General features: G+C 37.3%; 1 protein-coding gene across 1 annotated transcript; it reads left to right on the top strand.

Moving 5' to 3' along the window:
- Positions 1-44: 44 nt before the first annotated feature.
- LOC102219768 (granulins-like) lies at positions 45-19146 on the top strand. The gene is made up of 18 exons (XM_023348580.1): positions 45-139; positions 733-873; positions 2702-2839; positions 3969-4097; positions 4658-4739; positions 5601-5707; positions 5893-6046; positions 6129-6260; positions 6991-7088; positions 9396-9638; positions 10284-10526; positions 11173-11415; positions 12063-12305; positions 12951-13193; positions 13432-13773; positions 17059-17295; positions 17508-17765; positions 18403-19146. The coding sequence occupies exons 2-18, from the start codon at positions 733-735 to the stop codon at positions 18544-18546; spliced, it is 3177 nt and encodes a 1058-aa protein (XP_023204348.1). The 5' UTR covers positions 45-139; the 3' UTR covers positions 18547-19146.
- The last annotated feature ends 482 nt before the right edge of the window (positions 19147-19628 follow it).

The following is a 19628-nucleotide window of genomic DNA, read 5'->3' on the forward strand; positions in this document are numbered from 1 at the left end:
GATCCGCCCTCTGACCATGATGGGGGCGTACTCGTGATGATACAGGTCCGGCAGGACTCTTTGTGGGGATTCACTGCGGTGAGACGCAGCGAGGAAGCTCCACTGTCACTTCACAACAGCCTTTCTGTCTTTAATAAAGGTAAGAGCACTGTAAAACCTCTTTTACTCTCAATCCGTTGGAAAAATGCTAACAAATTTTAGCAAACCTCTATGGCTGAAACTTAAAAAGTTGATTTTTTTATTCGAAAAAAAATACAAACTTTAAAGTTATGCAATATTTATGCAAATTTCACATGTCTTCGTAACATTTATACATATTAAATATGTAGTAGTTGTCTTTTTAGTGACGCTGGGAGTGTTATGTATACAACTCTCTCCTTTGTGCAGGGAGACAAAGACAATATGATGAGGAAGTACTACCACAGGAAACAAACAAATATATCTAGACACTGAGATTCTGTAAATGTATGTTTCTTTGTGCCAAACGGGCTAAAATATAAATAATAACCCATCATTTTCAGTTCACACAGACCGATTTTTATAACAGAATTATTGTAAAAGTCCCACTTTCAAGGTTATCTGATAACTGCTCAGCAAAACCCTGGAATCTAACAGTTTATGCTGCTATTTGAGGACTCAAAATAATCATTTTTGAAAGTGGAAAAGGGGGTTTTAAGTTTCACTTTACTTTTTCTAGACTTCCTCTTAGTGAGTGCTTTTCGCTGCTTGCAGATGCAGACCTGGGTTGTGATCTGTTGGGCTATCTTTGCCGTGGTCGGTGCAGATGAGTGTCCGGATGGAGGCAGGTGTGCAGAAGGTCAAACCTGCTGCAGCAGCCCAACGAACGGCTATGGCTGCTGCCCGTTTGATCAGGTACATGTGGCTGCACAACAAATTTCTCTAAGCATCTTTCTGTCTGGGGTATCAGTTAAATGTCAATGGTTGGATACTATAATATGTTTTTACTAGTACAATACAAGATAATTCTTCTCATTATTATTTAGAAACTAGTTTCTGCAAATAATACAACACAGACAAACAAATAATTTGTTATTAGCATGTTACAAAATTAGTTCTTCACATTTAATTTTAATGTGTACAAAACAATGAAGGAAGTGTTGCAGAACTATGCATGTGACTTGGATTAATTTTAGTTCCTTAAATGGAATTTATACTCCACTCTCTAGTAGGATGTTGTAATAGCAAAATAAACTATGTATTTCTCTACATTATATTTACAAACAGATACAGTACAACATATGTGAATGATTTCTGGAGTAAACATTTGTTCTGTTATTTTTTCCACAAATTTAGGCTTCCAAAGTTTAAAAGCAGAAAACATTTGTTCATGCAAAAACTATTTATTTCCCCACAAAAAACAACTACATTTTTTTGCGAGAATTTTCAACCTACAGTCAAAACTCTCCTACAAAACCAAATTTTGATAAACATTTTGTAAATAAAGCAACAGCTAGCAACAATAAAAATCTAAATTATGGCATTCTCGCACCATCTTATTTGATTTTTGAGTTTATTCTAGCCCTGTTATTATCTCAATTGTTGCTACATATGTTTAAAAAAGGAACAAAGACTTTTAAATTGAAATTTAGAGTTTAAGTTTAAACCAGTTGCTAGAATTAGCTAACAAACACTGGAACATCTAGCATAAGAGAAAATTAAAAATGACCAAGTTCTTCCTCCTAACTTTTTATATGAAAATGATTTTTTAATTATTATTAATTTAGTATAAGTATATTACAAAAACCTAGAGTAAAGACTGCTGAACAAAAATAAACTGGATTATCCAGTTTTGATAAAATGGCATTAGCCTAGCAAACAAGGAAGAGTTTGCAAAATTCAAGTTAACAAATTCCTTCACTTAAAAGGGAGGAATTTGTACTTATCTAAAGTATGATCTAGTTGATTTTTTAACATTTTTTAAATATCTTTATAACCAAGAACCAAGATGCCAAAAACTAACAGAATTTGCTTATTTTTCTTCACATTTAGCTTGGATTGGCTTAGCTGGCAGAAGCTAGATGTTTCACACTGCAAAAATACAAATTCTTACCAACTATTTTCCATCTAGTTTCTAGTGTAAATATATTAGTACACTTGAAATAAGCCTTACTAGTAACTCAGAAAAAAATATTAGTCAATAGTTAATTTGTCAATGGAGCTAGTACTTTTTCATCTAAATTAAGGAATTATTCACTTTAAACTTAGTTGTAAGTCAGTTTTGTCTGATTTCAAGTGTCCTGGAATAATTGCATTAGAAAATAGACCAAAGTGCTTGGTAGGATTTTGTGTTTTTGCAGTGTATGTATTTCTCTTTATGGCCCTTTAGCTTCACCTTCATTTTAAGCTGAGTTGCTTAAGTTTTGCTCCATCAATTATTCACAGTTGTACTATTCTTATTAAAATATTTTATCACAAAAGGCTTCTGCACATCCTCATGACACATTCAGCTATGACCTTATTATGACCGTTTAACCTTATTATGTCGATGTCACAGTAAAATTGACATAGCAGATAAAGTTTCTGTACTCTAAAGTAAACGTTATTCTATAGTAGCGCTATTCATACCGGAAGGTGTTTTACTACTGTATAAACTAGATAAAAGAACTAGCCTCATTCAGAGTAGGAGATATCCGTACTAACTTTGGTAGTCAAAGTGTTCCCGCTACTCCCGTCTCCACAGGCTGAATGCTGTGAGGATCACATCCACTGCTGTCCAGCAGACACGATCTGCGACTCAGAGGCGTCCCGCTGTGTGAACGCCACCGTGTCCATCCCATGGATGGAAAGGAGCTCCGCTCTCCAGCGCACAGTCTCTAAAGTACGAGTAACATCCTCTTGTTTTCATCCACAAACCCGGTTTAAGCATACGTAGTTCTTATAAGACGTAGCACTTCCGTGAACTTGGTAACGGACAGCCATCTTAGCAGGCAGTTGCTATGGAGTTGCTATGACAACAGTAAACCTTGAAGCAACAAGATCAGAACTACTGCTTACCGCGTTCCTAACTTATAAACTGCATAAATACATTACAGCTATTATTACACTACATTTCTGAGTACTACAGCTACCTCTGTGTAATACTAAGATGAATATCAGTTATATTTACTGTAGTACGTACTGCCGAAGTAGCAAAATTAGCTTAGCTAATGTAGCTTTTAGCTGCTAGCTAAGACGGACTTGTAGCCGACGTGTATGTCATGGCTGGGCAGAGTACCGAAAAATTGTACTCAATTTCACTACTTCAGCATATTTTTACTCAAGTAAAAGTAAAAGTAGCTGTCTAATAAATTACTCAAGTCAGACTAGAAAGTATTTGGTAAAAAGTCTACTCAAGTAAGTAACTAATCAAATTATCAATCATTTAATATTTAAAAATTACATTATCAGACAGACCAAAATAACAAAAACTGCAGGTGTGTATCTGTTTCTGGTGAATGTTTGGTTAAAACACGTTTGTTCTAAATTCACTGAAGTTACTCAGAGTGGGTAGAGTATCCACAAGTTTTACTCAAGTAAAAGTAGAAATACTTCATAAGAAAATTACTCACGTAAAAGTAAAATTTACAACGTTGTAAATGCTCCTAAAAGTATTTTTTTTTTCCGAAAATGTTGCTCAAGTAAATGTAACTGAATAAATGTACTCCTCAGCTCTGATTACAACTTTTACTCTGTTACAATTTGAATACTTGTCCACATCATCTGACATATTTTCTTTCTCTCTCTCATACGGGTCAATCCCAACAGCAACCATTTTTTTAATGCACCTTGGTCTCGCACATTGGTCAAGAGTGTCCACATATTTTATTTTTGTTTGCCTTGAAGACATGGGTTCCTCTATCCGTTGCGCATGCGTTTGCCTACTAAGATGGCGCAGATCACTTTTAGTTCAGACTAAAGTGTGGGAACTATGTATTCTCAGTGGCGTTCCTCATTTGTTGTCCATGCAGTCCTTCAGGATGATCAAGTCCTACATGGGTGAAGACGACGATAACATCTGTCCCGATCAATCACGATGCCCTGCTGAGTTTTCCTGCCTGAAGGCTTTGACAAAGTTTGGATGCTGTCCGCTAGCAAAGGTAATCAAATTTTAGTTTTTGAGCCTTAAAACTGCAGTATGTAACTTTTATAATATATATTTTTTACATATTTGTTGACGTCATGACTTTTTTATGACAGCATGGTATGAGACAGATAATCTTTGAAAAAGATTTAGCTCCTCTGCCTTGTCCCACTAGAAACAACCAATCAGAGCCAGGAGGCGGGTCTTAGTGCTGTCAATCATCTTCTGTTAATATCTCCTTGCTCTGTGCTACGTTGCAGCTAGCGCAGCCTGTTATGAATGCTCAGGGCAGTTAGCACAGCCAGCGATGGCGGATAAACTGTTTTCCTCTAACGGTAACGCATGTGGTTGATTGACAACACTAAGCCCCTCCTCCTGGCTCTTATTGGTTGTTTTCGGTTGGAACGATGCATTTCGTCAGACTGGAATAGTAGCTGAGGGAGACGGTGGAGGAGATCGATTATCTGTCTCACAACAAACTGTCACAAAATATTTGCAAATACAATCTTGTCGTTTTGGATAAGTGAGTGTGTGAGGATTTCAGGGATGTTTTTCTAACTTGATGCCATCCAACAGGGAATCTCCTGCTCTGATGGAAAGCACTGCTGTCCTGAGGGCCACCACTGCAGCATCGACAGCCGCTCCTGCATCAAAAAAGGTTGGATTTATCATAATATTCATCGTTGTCAGTCTTTCATCTTTGTTTAAGGCTGCAACTAACAATTACTCTGACGATTAATCGATCAATCGGGTAATGAAATCAGCAGACTCTTCATTTTACCTCATAAACCTTTTTTATGCAATATTAAATACATTAAAAGATGCAAACATTTAATTACTTTTTTAGAAAAGAAAATAAACATTTTATCACCTAAAATGCAATAACATAGAATTCTTTTTGAGGCAAGGAATGCTTTTTCAGCTAAAAAAATGATTTCAGTTATGCTAAAAACTCGACCATTTACATCAATATAGAGTATGGCTGATCTGTTGACTATTTTTTGGATTAAACAATTTATTAATTGAAAAGCAAACTATGTTTTCTTTACAGAATTTGAACCAGGTGAAGTTTAAACTGCAACTTAAGGAATTTAGGGTAGAACATATTTGCAGTCAAAGGTTGTTTTCTTTATTTTAATGCAAAATGTATTTTTTTATTTTTTTTTTTACGGTTTTGGCTTACTTGCTGCTCTAACTATGTTCTGTCAGCAAATTACCCTTTTTCATTTTACTGCAGTAAATGATTAATCGACTGCTAAATTAGTTGATGATTATTTTAATCATCGATTAATCACTATTAATCGTTTCAGCTCCGTCATTATTATTTTAGTTTTTATAATTCTGTTGTTTTATTTTTGGTGAAAAAACTTATGACTGTGTAGAGACGGCATGTCCAAATGATCAGATGAATTCGCTTGCTGTGAGATGATTAATCAATTACTAAATTAGTTGATTATTTCAATCATAATTGTGATTAATCATTTCAGCTCTATCATTTTTTTGTTTGTTGTTTTTAAAGAACTTGTGACAGCCGTCCAGTGTAGCGATGGCGTTTCTGAATGCCCGGATGAAACGACCTGCTGTGAGACTCCAGAAGGCAAATGGGGTTGCTGTCCAATGCCAAAGGTATGCAGTAATCAGTCTTCACTCATATTGCTCTATATTAGTAAGACTTCACACTGTAAGTAAGATAGTAAAGGAGGAAAAAGTCAAATGGATGATTTGCATGACCCACATCGACTCACATCCAGGTTATCGCGTCTTTATTGTGTCTTATCCTGGGCTGACGTGTGACTTTATTGTCCAAACAGGCTGTGTGCTGCGATGATAAGAAACACTGCTGCCCTGAAGGGACAACATGCAACATTGAACAAATGAAATGCATTTCCATATCTACCAAAAAGGAGCTGCCCATGTGGGCTAAGTTCCCTGCCAGACAGAGAGCAGCCTGGGAGAACCAGAATGGTTAGGAGTGTGTGTCATCATGAAGGATTGGTGAGCTGAACTTCACTATAATGAAGAAATCTGGGTGGGTTTGTTTTTCCAGAAGGTGAAGAAATTACCGCAAAGGCAGCTGATGAGAAAGAAGCAGAGAAATCCACTGAAGCTGCTACAGCCAATCAACTTTCTCCTCTGAAGGAGGAAGTGACTGTGTCATCTGTTGCTAAGGCAGACGGAGGTGAAATTTCACTTCATGCTTCTTGAAAGTTTTACCAGAAAGTGCCAGTTTTATACTAAGTAACATTCACACTAACAGGATTATTCACACTGTACTCAAATAAAAGTAGGCCTACTTCAACATATTTTATAAAAGTAAAAAGTAGCCATCTAAGAATTTACTCAGACTTTTCAGTAAAAAAGTCTTTGGTAGAAAGTCTACTGAAGTACTGAGTAACTGATCAAATTATCAGTCATTTAATATTTAAAAATTACATAATCAGACGGACCAAAACATAAAGTTAAGTGTACATGTTGGTGTTTGAAGGACCAAAATTACAATAATTCATATAACTAATAAAAAATAACAAAATTAGGCAGAAGAACATTTTCCCAAATCAGTTTCTTTTAATGTAAAATTTATCAAACTTTAACAAAAACTGCAGGTGTCTGTGTCTGGTGATTGTTTGTTTTTCATTCAGTGGGTAGAGAAATCAGAAATTTTACTTCAGTAAAATTAGAGAAATACTTCATAATAAAATTACTCAAGTAAAAGTAAAAAGTATAGCGTAGTAAATACACTCCTAAAAGTAAATCTTTTCAAAAAAGTTACTCAAGTAGACTGACATACACATTAAAAAGACACAAACACATTTTTTCTCACAATCTGATGCTTAGGATAAGAATTTTTAAAAACACATTATCCCAGCAGGAGAGTTGAATCAACTGAAATCTGCTTTCTTCTCCTTCAGTTTACAATGTGGCTTGCAATGAAACGGCCGCCTGTCCTGATGGCACCACCTGCTGCAAAACAAAGGAAGGCGGCTGGGCTTGTTGTCCTCTGACAGAGGTAAACTGGGACGATTTCTTAGAAATGTTTTCAAAACTGATATATTGGAACCTTAAAGGGGACCCGAAATCCCATTTTGCACATTTTTGTACTTCTATTTGGTCTCCACTTCTTCTAAAAACAGACAAAGCTCTTAAATAAATGACACAGTCGTTTTTGGGCAATAAATTAATGTTTTTTGGTGTCTGGAAAACAAGCCGCTTCTAAAACCTCCGAAATACGACATCATACTGTTACCGTTACCACGCAACCCACGCTGAGTTTCAGCACGTACAATGGCTGCTGGAAAACACAAGTGCTCTGTTGTTGAGTTACTATCCAAAAACCACTCACTGCATTCTCATTGGTTGTGCAGGAGGCCCCACTTCTATTTTCTAAGATGTTGGCCTGTATAATTGTGCATCTCTTTGTAGCCATTTTCACATACTAGTGTAAATGTTGATTGTATTGAAAGGGACAAGAGGTCCTACAAGCTCAAGACTGGAATCTTATAATCCAAGTATGCAAAAAATGTGATGAACGTGATTTGCATAGACCGCGGGTCGACAACCCGCCGCATGCGGCTCTTTAGCGCTGCTCTAGTGGCTCTCTAGAGCTTTTTCAAAAATGTTTGAAAATGGAAAAAGATGGGGGTGGGAAATATATTTTTTGTTTTAATATGGTTTCTGTAGGAAGAGAAATGTGACACAATTATTCTTAAAGTTTTCCAATGCTATAAAAATGTGTAGAATAAATATTCAATTTCAACATTTCTGTCAAGGAAGATTTGCGTCATAGCCTGTGACCTTTCTTTCAGCTGGGCGGGGCGCGAGGCATGTGGCTGTTGTAAACAAACCGACAGGTGTGTGGTGGGCCATGGATAGCAAAGGGGAAAAGAAAAATAGCAGAGGAGAGATTCTACATTTCTTGGACTGAATCATTGGCATTCATTGCCAATGCTGAAGGATTACCTGAATGTTTGCTATGTAGCGAGAAGTTGTCAGATAGCAAAAAGAGTACCGTACTTTCCTGACTATTGAGCGCACCTTATTGTAAGCCGCACCTACAATTTAAAAATACAACAACAAAGAAACAAACAAACTGGAAATGTACCTATATAAGCCGCACCAGGCTATAAGCTGAATGGTTCATAGGGTGGGGAAAAAGTAGCAGCTTATAGTCCGAAAAATACGGTAATGTGGAAAGACATTTCCAGGGAAGGTATGTTACAACAGCTGCCGCATCAAAATTAAAGTTGCATCTTACATGCCCGATGTTGAGAAGCTGTCTAGTGATGTCTGTCAACAGAAGTCACATTAAACACGTAAGAACACAATCCTGCCATGGGCACATCTATTTAGTAACAAAGTGGGTTGTTTCTATAAACTGACTAGTGGTTTTTGTCAGTATGTATTTAGAATGACACGTAGCGATATTATTGTGTTTTGTAGCTCAGGTCCGAGGACGGTTGTGTGTCAAAAGAGAAGCTGCTATGTTTTGCCATTGCAAAAATGCAATGGTATTTGCTTGGCATTCGCATAGAAATCAAACTTAAACTGTATTAATTTAATTTTATATACTTTACCTTTTCAAAAGGCAAATTTATAATTTTATAACTGCAGGTTGTGTTTTATTGCACTCCGTTGGTTGCCTAGAGAAGGGGCACGTTATGCACTTTCCGTTTTGTTGTTTATTCTCACATGTTGTGTTTTCGATCACACATTTTACGGTGATTATTTACAAAGAGCGATCGTCGTTTTGCAAACTGCATTTGTGAGCAATGCTTTCCGAGTTCCAAAAGGAAAAAAATGACCCTTTCCCTGACGATCTTCATAATACAAATTACATAAAAAATCAGATTTGTTAATTGCATTTCTTTAATTTTATCAATGTAAGGAAATATTATACATTAATATTGTAACGGACGGTAAACTTAAAACACTTAAAGCACCATCAGACAACAGAACAGTCACATGGTGCGTCATTCCTTCCAGGACGCACTGCAGGGAAAATAAGCACTTAATCACCAATGTTTATTATGTATACACTTAGTCATTTTGACAATAGGCTAATATAAACACTTAAAGCCTGTTTTGCCTTCATTATAAGCTTTATATAAGGCTTTTAATTTTATTGCGGCTCCGGACAGATTTGTTTTTTTTGTTTTTTTGGTCCGATATGTCTCTTTCAACATTTTGGGTTGCCGACCTTGGCATAGACCATTGCCCTATCCTAACCTATTAAAGGAAGCATAGTATGTCACTTTTAACAGTTCAAAGTGCCTCTGGGTATTTATTTAATTCGTTTTGTCCACCATGTCATCCTCAGGCTGTTTGCTGTGAAGATTTTATACACTGCTGTCCAAAGGGGAAGAAATGTAACGTGGCAGCAGGAACATGTGAAGACGGCCTTCTCTCCATCCACTGGTTTGAGAAGAAACCAGCGATCTTCAGACCGGGTGTGGAGGTGCAGGTGAAGAATGTGCCATGTAACGACACCGCCGCCTGTCCTGATGGCACCACCTGCTGCAAAACAAAAGAAGGCGGCTGGGCTTGTTGTCCTCTGATCGAGGTAAACTGGGACAATTTCTTAGAAATATTTTCAGAAAAGATATATTGGAACCTTAAAGGTGACCCAAAAGTCACATTTTGCACATTTTTTTACTTCAATTTGGTCTCCACTTCATCCAAAAACTGACAAAACTCTTAAATAAACGACACAGTCATTTTTGGGCAATAAATGAATGTTTTTTGGTGTCTGGAAAACAAGCCGCTTCAAAAAACGTCCGGAGTACGACATCATACTGCGCCGTTACCAAGCAACCCACGTTAAGTTTCACAATGTACAATGGCTGCTGGAAAACATAAGTGTTTTGTTGTTGAGTTACCATCCAAAAACCACTCACTGCAGTCTCATTGGTTGTTCAGGAGGCCCCACTTCTGCTTTTCTAAGATGTTGGCTTGTATAATTGTGCATCTCTTTGTAGCCATTTTCACATATTAGTGTAAATGTTGATTGTATTCAAAGGGACAAGAGGTCCTACAAGTTCAAGACTGGAATCTTATTGTCTAAGAATGCAAAAAAAGTGATGAACGTGATTTGCATAGACCATCAACCTATCCTAACGCTATTAAAGGAAGCATAGTATGTCATTTTAACAGTTCAAAGTGCCTCTGGGTATTTATTTAATTCGTTTTGTCCACCTGTCATCCTCAGGCTGTTTGCTGTGAAGATTTTATACACTGCTGTCCAAAGGGGAAGACATGTAACGTGGCAGCAGGAACATGTGAAGACGGCCTTCTCTCCATCCCCTGGTTTGAGAAGAAACCAGCGATCTCCAGACCGGGTGTGGAGGTGCAGGTGAAGAATGTGCCATGTAACGACACCGCCGCCTGTCCTGATGGCACCACCTGCTGCAAAACAAAAGAAGGCGGCTGGGCTTGTTGTCCTCTGATCGAGGTAAACTGGGACAATTTCTTAGAAATATTTTCAGAAAAGATATATTGGAACCTTAAAGGTGACCCAAAAGTCACATTTTGCACATTTTTTTACTTCAATTTGGTCTCCACTTCATCCAAAAACTGACAAAACTCTTAAATAAACGACACAGTCATTTTTGGGCAATAAATTAATGTTTTTTGGTGTCTGGAAAACAAGCCGTTTCAAAAAACGTCCGGAGTACGACATCATACTGCACCGTTACCAAGCAACCCACGTTGAGTTTCACAATGTACAATGGCTGCTGGAAAACACAAGTGCTCTGTTGTTGAGTTACCATCCAAAAACCACTCACTGCATTCTCATTGGTTGTGTAGGAGGCCCCACTTCTACTTTTCTAAGATGTTGGCTTGTATAATTGTGCATCTCTTTGTAGCCATTTTCACATATTATTGTAAATGTTGATTGTATTCAAAGTGACAGGAGGTGCTACAAACTCAAGACTGGAGTCTTATAATCTTAGTATGCAAAAAATGTGATGAACGTGATTTGCATAGACCATCAACCCATCCTAATGCTATTAAAGGAAGCATAGTATGTCACTTTTAACAGTTCAAAGTGCCTCTTGGTATTTATTTAATTCGTTTTGTCCACCTGTCATCCTCAGGCTGTTTGCTGTGAAGATTTTATACACTGCTGTCCAAAGGGGAAGAAATGTAACGTGGCAGCAGGAACATGTGAAGACGGCCTTCTCTCCATCCCCTGGTTTGAGAAGAAACCAGCGATCTCCAGACCGGGTGTGGAGGTGCAGGTGAAGAATGTGCCATGTAACGACACCGCCGCCTGTCCTGATGGCACCACCTGCTGCAAAACAAAAGAAGGCGGCTGGGCTTGTTGTCCTCTGATCGAGGTAAACTGGGACAATTTCTTAGAAATATTTTCAGAAAAGATATATTGGAACCTTAAAGGTGACCCAAAAGTCACATTTTGCACATTTTTTTACTTCAATTTGGTCTCCACTTCATCCAAAAACTGACAAAACTCTTAAATAAACGACACAGTCATTTTTGGGCAATAAATGAATGTTTTTTGGTGTCTGGAAAACAAGCCGTTTCAAAAAACGTCCGGAGTACGACATCATACTGCGCCGTTACCAAGCAACCCACGTTAAGTTTCACAATGTACAATGGCTGCTGGAAAACACAAGTGCTCTGTTGTTGAGTTACCATCCAAAAACCACTCACTGCATTCTCATTGGTTGTGTAGGAGGCCCCACTTCTACTTTTCTAAGATGTTGGCTTGTATAATTGTGCATCTCTTTGTAGCCATTTTCACATATTAGTGTAAATGTTGATTGTATTCAAAGGGACAAGAGGTCCTACAAGTTCAAGACTGGAATCTTATTGTCTAAGAATGCAAAAAAAGTGATGAACGTGATTTGCATAGACCATCAACCTATCCTAACGCTATTAAAGGAAGCATAGTATGTCACTTTTAACAGTTCAAAGTGCCTCTTGGTATTTATTTAATTTGTTTTGTCCACCATGTCATCCTCAGGCTGTTTGCTGTGATGATTTTATACACTGCTGTCCAAAGGGGAAGACATGTAACGTGGCAGCAGGAACATGTGAAGACGGCCTTCTCTCCATCCCCTGGTTTGAGAAGAAACCAGCGATCTCCAGACCGGGTGTGGAGGTGAAGGTGAAGAATGTGCCATGTAACGACACCGCCGCCTGTCCTGATGGCACCACCTGCTGCAAAACAAAAGAAGGCGGCTGGGCTTGTTGTCCTCTGATCGAGGTAAACTGGGACAATTTCTTAGAAATATTTTCAGAAAAGATATATTGGAACCTTAAAGGTGACCCAAAAGTCACATTTTGCACATTTATTTACTTCAATTTGGTCTCCACTTCATCCAAAAACTGACAAAACTCTTAAATAAACGACACAGTCATTTTTGGGCAATAAATTAATGTTTTTTGGTGTCTGGAAAACAAGCTGCTTCAAAAACCTCTGGAGTACGACATTATACTGCGCCGTTACCAAGCAACCCACGTTAAGTTTCACAATGTACAATGGCTGCTGGAAAACATAAGTGTTTTGTTGTTGAGCTACCATCCAAAAACCACTCACTGCAGTCTCATTGGTTGTTCAGGAGGCCCCACTTCTGCTTTTCTAAGATGTTGGCTTGTATAATTGTGCATCTCTTTGTAGCCATTTTCACATATTAGTGTAAATGTTGATTGTATTCAAAGGGACAAGAGGTCCTACAAGTTCAAGACTGGAATCTTATTGTCTAAGAATGCAATAAAAGTGATGAACGTGATTTGCATAGACCATCAACCTATCCTAACCTATTAAAGGAAGCATAGTATGTCACTTTTAACAGTTTAAAGTGCCTCTGGGTATTTATTTAATTCGTTTTGTCCACCATGTCATCCTCAGGCTGTTTGCTGTGATGATTTTATACACTGCTGTCCAAAGGGGAAGACATGTAACGTGGCAGCAGGAACATGTGAAGACGGCCTTCTCTCCATCCCCTGGTTTGAGAAGAAACCAGCGATCTCCAGACCGGGTGTGGAGGTGAAGGTGAAGAATGTGCCATGTAACGACACCGCCGCCTGTCCTGATGGCACCACCTGCTGCAAAACAAAAGAAGGCGGCTGGGCTTGTTGTCCTCTACCTAAGGTTAGCAAACCAACAGTTGACCTCCAGCGAATTTGAAGAATATAGTTTCTGGAACTGCGTTTTAGGGATTAAACTGGCTAATTTCGTAAAAACTTTCTGAAGGAAGTGTCTGTACTTCCTTCAGAGGCATTAAGTATCACCTTTAAAGATCACTATGGATTTTTAAAGGTGATCTATTATGTTTCTTTCTCCCATGGCTACAAATGTATTTCATTTTATCTGACACTTTATTTGCTAGGCGGTCTGCTGTGACGACCATGAGCACTGCTGCCCTGAAGGCACCACCTGTAACCCGACCAGCACCGGTTGTTTACAAGCTTCAGCCTCAACGCCCTTCATACTGCAGGTTGCTGCGTTCACCACTCCGGTACCCACCACAACAACCCAAAGCTTGGTGACAACACCAGCAGAGACCAGTGAAGAGGATGAGCGACCCACACAAGAGGGAGATAATGAAGAGGAAGAGGAGGAGAAGGAAGAAGAGGGGAATCAGTGTGATGAACACACCAGCTGCCCTCGGGACACAACCTGCTGCTTTATGCAGTCATGTAAGAAGTGGGGCTGCTGCCCACTGCCAAAGGTGAGTTCTGCTACTCGCTAGCCTGGTTTAGTTTGCTTTAATCCAAGTAGAGTTCGTTTTCCTACAAAGTCTGGTTTGTTTGAGGAGGTGTGAAAGCGTAATCAAACTCTGATACGAGCCAAAAATTAACTCTGATCCACCTACAAACCTTGGTCTCTGTTTGGTTGAAGTGAACTCAGGCGCTATTCGAATGCATTTTGAACGCCAAGCGGTCCAGAGACTGTTTCAGAAGCAAGAAGTGCGTTACAGGCAGAGCATTCTGGGTAAATACAACCAGAACAAACGTGCTAACCTAGCGCTAACCGAAAAAATGGCTCACGTCTTTTGCTGAAGAGAAAAGAGATGTCCTACAACTGGTAAAATCCTTTTCATGTTTGCTTACATTTTGTGAAAAAGAAAGTTCTCCAGAGGTTTGCATTTTATTTTTCTTAGTGGTTCTTGGTGCAGCGCCCCCACAGGCGAGGAGGGGAACAGGTTTTCTTAGAATTTTGTCCAGTGCAGTTTGGAAGCACAATGCTGCATTAAGGCCATTGTAGATTAAAAAAAAAGAAGTAAATTTCCACCAAAAAACTCAGATATTTTTTCATTACGCAATCTTAAGAATTTTTTTTAGAAAAAATATGATAAAAAGTAAAAAATGTTGACTTTTCAAACTCAGAAAATGTACAAAAGTCAAAAATTTTAGAATTTTTTAACTCATGAATGAATTTAAAAACGTTTTTTCTATTTACAATGGCCCAAATTCACTATTGTATGAAACTGAACCGCAGCAGCTAGAAATGTAGAAAATGTTGCAACTTTAGTCACCAGTTGAACCGAGTTTACCAAACTTTGAGGTGTGAAAACACTTTTGAGCTGCATAATTAAACTTATAAAGACTTTTTAGCAAAACAGTGCTACAAAAATGTGACTCATGAATCTGAACTGTGTTAATTTCTTAATAATAATGTAGTTTAAGTACCAGAATCCATTTTCATTTATTGAAGGAAAACTAGAACTACACAGCTGATTATGGCTGGCCTTCCACTACTGACCAAATCCAACTTCACAATGGCTCTAAAGATCTGAGTGTTTTGTGGTCAAAAAAGGAGAAGTTAGTCATAGAAACGATTGTAGATACTTATTGAACAACCTACAAAGGAAGCTAAATGTCAAAGTCGTGCAAAGAAACAAGAAGAAGCTACGTACATGTATTTAATGTAAATGATAAGTTGCATAAAAGAACAGTGATGATTGTTATCAACATTACTGACACAAACCCCCATTGTTGATGTAGATTTATCAAAATAGGAAACATTTTGGTTCATTTTCTCAACTAGAGTCGTATATTTAGTTATAATAAATATTTCAATGATTACACTGCAAAAATGCACATTTTTACCGAGTATTTTCGGTCTAGTTTTAGTTCAAATATCTTAGTACACTTTAAACAAGACAAAACTAACTCATAAGTAACTTTTCAGCAAGACATTTGAGCTGTTTGCAGTTAATAATTCCTTAATATTGATACAAAACAAAAGTACTAGTTATTAGCAAATTATTTCACTTATAACAAGATATTGTTCACATGTTTACGTTATGTAACTGAAACTTTCCATCAGTGTTAAGGAAATATTGACTTAAAACAAGCTGATAACCTAATGAAACATTACATGTAAGTTAGTTTAGCCTTTTTTCAAATGTACTAAGGTTCAATAGAATCTAGACAAAAATACTTGGTAAAAAATTGTGTTTTTACAGTGTATCTCAGACTGCTGGTTTTTTATTATTCAAAAGCCACTTTTCCTAGAGCATGGTGATATTTTTTTAACGTTTTCTACAAGTAGAAAAGCATAAAAAACATTAACACATATTATACTGAACTAAAAAAGAACATAATCCAGATATTTAAACCCTTAGGACAGACTTTTTGTGTTTCATATAAATGTTTTCTAGATTTGAAATTGAGTTTTGGAACCTGCAGCATGATTAGTATTATTTCATTTGACTCTATTAAAGTGAAACATAATATATTAATGCTTTGCAATAAAATCAAAACCTACAGAATTTACTATCATTAAATTGTCACAATACCACATTAGTTGTTGTAATCCCCTGAGGTCTGCAGTGTTGGCTAAAGTAGATAATAGATTATTGATTTTATTTTCTAATCTGCATACATTTGACATCCAAGAGGCAAATTTCACCACCAGCATTTGTAAAATAAAAAAGAGTCAAGTTAAAATATGCTGCAAAAGCCACAGAGAAGATTTGAAACTACACGGTTAATCCAGCCACTGACAGACCAGCTGATATTTCTGGCCTTTAAACTTACTTTCAATTCTGTTTTCTATCATATGATAAATATCTCATCACCCACACAACTGTCACACCAGAGTACACTCAGTCTTCGATCTGACCAAAAGAAATCTGAAATAACTTTTATCACACTTACTGGTGCATTTTAATTTAATGAAAATATAATAAAAAATCTTGTTTGTTTCCCTTAAATAAATTCAGACGGAGAGATATATCTCATTTATTCTTGATAATTTGATTGATGCTTGTGGCTTACAGCTACCCTGCAAAAAAAAAAAAAAGATTTTGTCTAGATTTAAGTCCCAAAGTCTTAGTACAATCAAAATAAAACAAACTAACAGGAAACATTTCAGCAAGAAATATGAGCTTGTTTTAAATAAATAATTCCTTAATATGGATTTTAAAAAGTACCAGTTCCAGTAGCAGATTTTACACCCATAACCAAACATTTTTCCCGTTTTATAAGTGAAATAATCTGCCAACTGAAGCATTGCGTTTTTTTAACCAATATTAAGGAATTGTTGTCTGAAAAGTTACTTGTCTATTTATTAGTTTTGTCTTAGTTAAAGTTTACTAAGATATTTGCACTAGGAAAACTTGGTAATATTTGTGTTGTTTCAAATTATGGCTTAAATTTCTTTTGATGGCTGTATAATAATAGTTGGTCATATCTAAGCTACATTTTTGGTTTATGTTAGCTGTCTGTCAGAATAGTTCAAATTAACAGTAATAAGTGCCTGAAAAAGATTTCATTGAGTAAATAAATGCTAGTGTTTCGCTTTTTGATGTAAATACTGTCTCAGTGACTTTAATGTCAAAAATTCACCACTTCCTGTCATGGGACAGGAAGTGGTGAATTTAAATTTAAATGCATCTCTTTTTCCTGTGACTGAGAGTTCGGTCTTACTACTGAAGAAAGCGGAAGTAACAACCGTACTGTATGGCTGATGTGAAAGTCACACTTCCAACTCTCACTTCTTCTACCAGGCCGTGTGTTGCGCCGACGGTAACCATTGTTGCCCGGAAAACTACAAATGTAACGAGGACAAGACGACGTGCGTCAGAGGGGAAGTGGAGATCCCGTGGTACACCAAACTCCCCGCCATTACCAGCGTCCAGGTTGATCCCAACAACGTCCAGTGCGGCGACGACCACCAGTGTCCTGAACGCACCTCCTGCTGCAAGCTGTTCACCGGCGAGTGGGGCTGCTGCCCGCTGCAAAATGTGAGATTACCGGCTGATTCCAAAATTTTTTATTATTATCTCTACATGTTTTTTCTCGCCCATCGCCCTCCGGCAGCCTCCTCTTTGAAGAACAGTTTTATTTTTCTCAGAATTCTGAGAATTGTGAAATTGTATTATTATTATTTTTTCAATGTCAGCAGAATAACGGAGGGTTTGCTGATGTAATGTAAGACTTGGTGTTTTCTGCTCAGGCGGTGTGCTGCTCAGATAAGGAGCACTGCTGCCCACAGGGCTACACCTGCGACGTCCTCTCCAATAGCTGCCAGAAGCTCATCTTGCTGCAGCTGGAGACGCTCCCGCTGATACCGGTGTTCCTCCCGGAGCACCGTCTTCAGTTCGCGCCGCTGAAGCACAGAGACGTCCAGTGTGACGCGCAGAAAAGCTGCCCAGACAACAACACCTGCTGCAGGACGTCTGCCACCACCTGGGGCTGCTGCCCGGCTCCTCATGTAGGAAACACTTCACTGTCTTACAGACACACACGCCTTGAATCATTCATTTATTTGGCATAATTAGTTAATCAGTTGTGAAGTTAGACTAAGTTCTTTAATCATAGTGTCACAAAATGCACAGATTTATCTTAACAACTCTCCAGCATTAAGTTTCTGATGCATTTGATGCTGCAGACTCCAGTGGTTAATCACTAGACCAGACCGATATTTTCTGGATTTCTAAGCATAAGTATGGAAAAAGATTAGTGCCACCAAAGAAAGATTATTACATTCTGACTTTAATCTCAGAATTCTGATTCTAATCTTCTATTTTATTTTATTTGTCGCAGAGGTTCTTTTTAAATTATTTCCAGTTTTAGTGAACTAGTTTCTGAGCCTAAGTTTGCTTTCTTGTGCTTTTCTTGAGAGAATGTGTTTTACAGTGAAATTGTGTCTGAATTTGTACGACAATAACAAGACGGCATTTTCTATCGTCTGACATTAAAGTTTGCTTGATTATGTGAAACATGAGCAACAAACGTAAAGGAGCAAGCCATAGAAATGTGTCATAAAAATGCTTTAAATCCTATGATGTACTGTTGTCATGAGATGCATGGAGTTGTTTAACCTAGAGCGCCCTCTGTTGGCCTGGCAGGCGGTGTGCTGCAGCGACATGAAGCACTGCTGTCCCTCCGGCTTCACCTGCACAGAGGAAGGCTCCTGCGAACAGAACTCCGGGCTCAACTGGCAGACATGGGACATGTTCTCCACCAACAAGAAGAGAGCTCTAATTCTATGAAAACATGCTGAAATTAATTTCTACTTGAAGAAAATAAATATAAAATACATTTAATACTTTATGCTAAAACATGCTAAATGGTGAACAGTAAAACTGAATTGCACTTAAGGAGGCTCTTAGGGAACGTGAGCTTAGATTGAAAAGTTTCTGTCTGCATGTTTGGTGCAACAGAAGGTTGTTTTTCTCCTGCACACAGTTTAATACTTGAAACTCTAACAAATCAAGAAAAAACTGAAACACTCCGAATACAACATAAATATTCTCACTAAATCATTGTTGTCATAATCTGCTGCAGCTGCCTTTTGTTCACAAACTGCATTCCTCTGTCAATAATCTGTCATTTTTCTCTAAATCAATAATAACCAATGACAGTTTGGAATGGACTGTTACATTTAAATGATTAACATTAATTTTGTTGGTAAATCAGCTTGAGACTTCATATTGAATTGAAAAAAAAGTGTGGATCGTTGATTCATTTAATTCTTCTCATCAATCAAACTTATTGATTTGGGGCAAAACTATTAATTTAATTGTTGTGGCTTAATTAAAAAACAAATCTGTGTTTTCCATGAAACTAATAAACAAGAAATGACATTAAAATGTTTTTGTGTCATTCTTTTTTTGTGTAATAACATGATAAATATAATTTTAAACTAAACCTGCATTATTAAGAAAACCATTTTGTTTTTTTAATCCTCTTAATTCATTTTGTTTATTAAAATAAACAGCTATTTCCAAGCCGTTCTGCGATTTTGGTGGGTGTTGATGGTAGGTAAGCTACATAGACAATATGTTTGCAATTGGGACCAAAATCTCAGGTTTATTTTATTCAGGGGCCTGAACATCTAAAAAAATAAATGTATTTTAATTAGAATTATTAAAGCTATTTTTTATTTTTTCACTTTTATTTGCAATAATTACAATAAACTAAAAATACAGTATGTTAATAATACAAGATATTAACGTCTGATTTTTGTCTAAATGGGATTTGTAAAACATTTTTGATATGATACATGACTAGGATTTAAAACATTTGCATGGTTAAAATAAAAAATAAATAAAATCAAATGCAATGTTCTTGG

The sequence above is a fragment of the Xiphophorus maculatus genome, chromosome 16 (genome assembly GCF_002775205.1).
Source record: "Xiphophorus maculatus strain JP 163 A chromosome 16, X_maculatus-5.0-male, whole genome shotgun sequence".
Taxonomy (NCBI): Eukaryota; Metazoa; Chordata; class Actinopteri; order Cyprinodontiformes; family Poeciliidae; genus Xiphophorus; species Xiphophorus maculatus.

Coding starts and splice junctions, on each gene's coding strand:
- LOC102219768 (XM_023348580.1), top strand. CDS start 733: ATGCAGACCTGGGTTGTGATCTGTTGGGCTATCTTTGCCGTGGTCGGT. Junction 7,089..9,395: donor CTTGTTGTCCTCTGACAGAG/GTAAACTGGGAC, acceptor TGTCATCCTCAG/GCTGTTTGCTGTGAAGATTT. Junction 13,194..13,431: donor CTTGTTGTCCTCTACCTAAG/GTTAGCAAACCA, acceptor TTTATTTGCTAG/GCGGTCTGCTGTGACGACCA.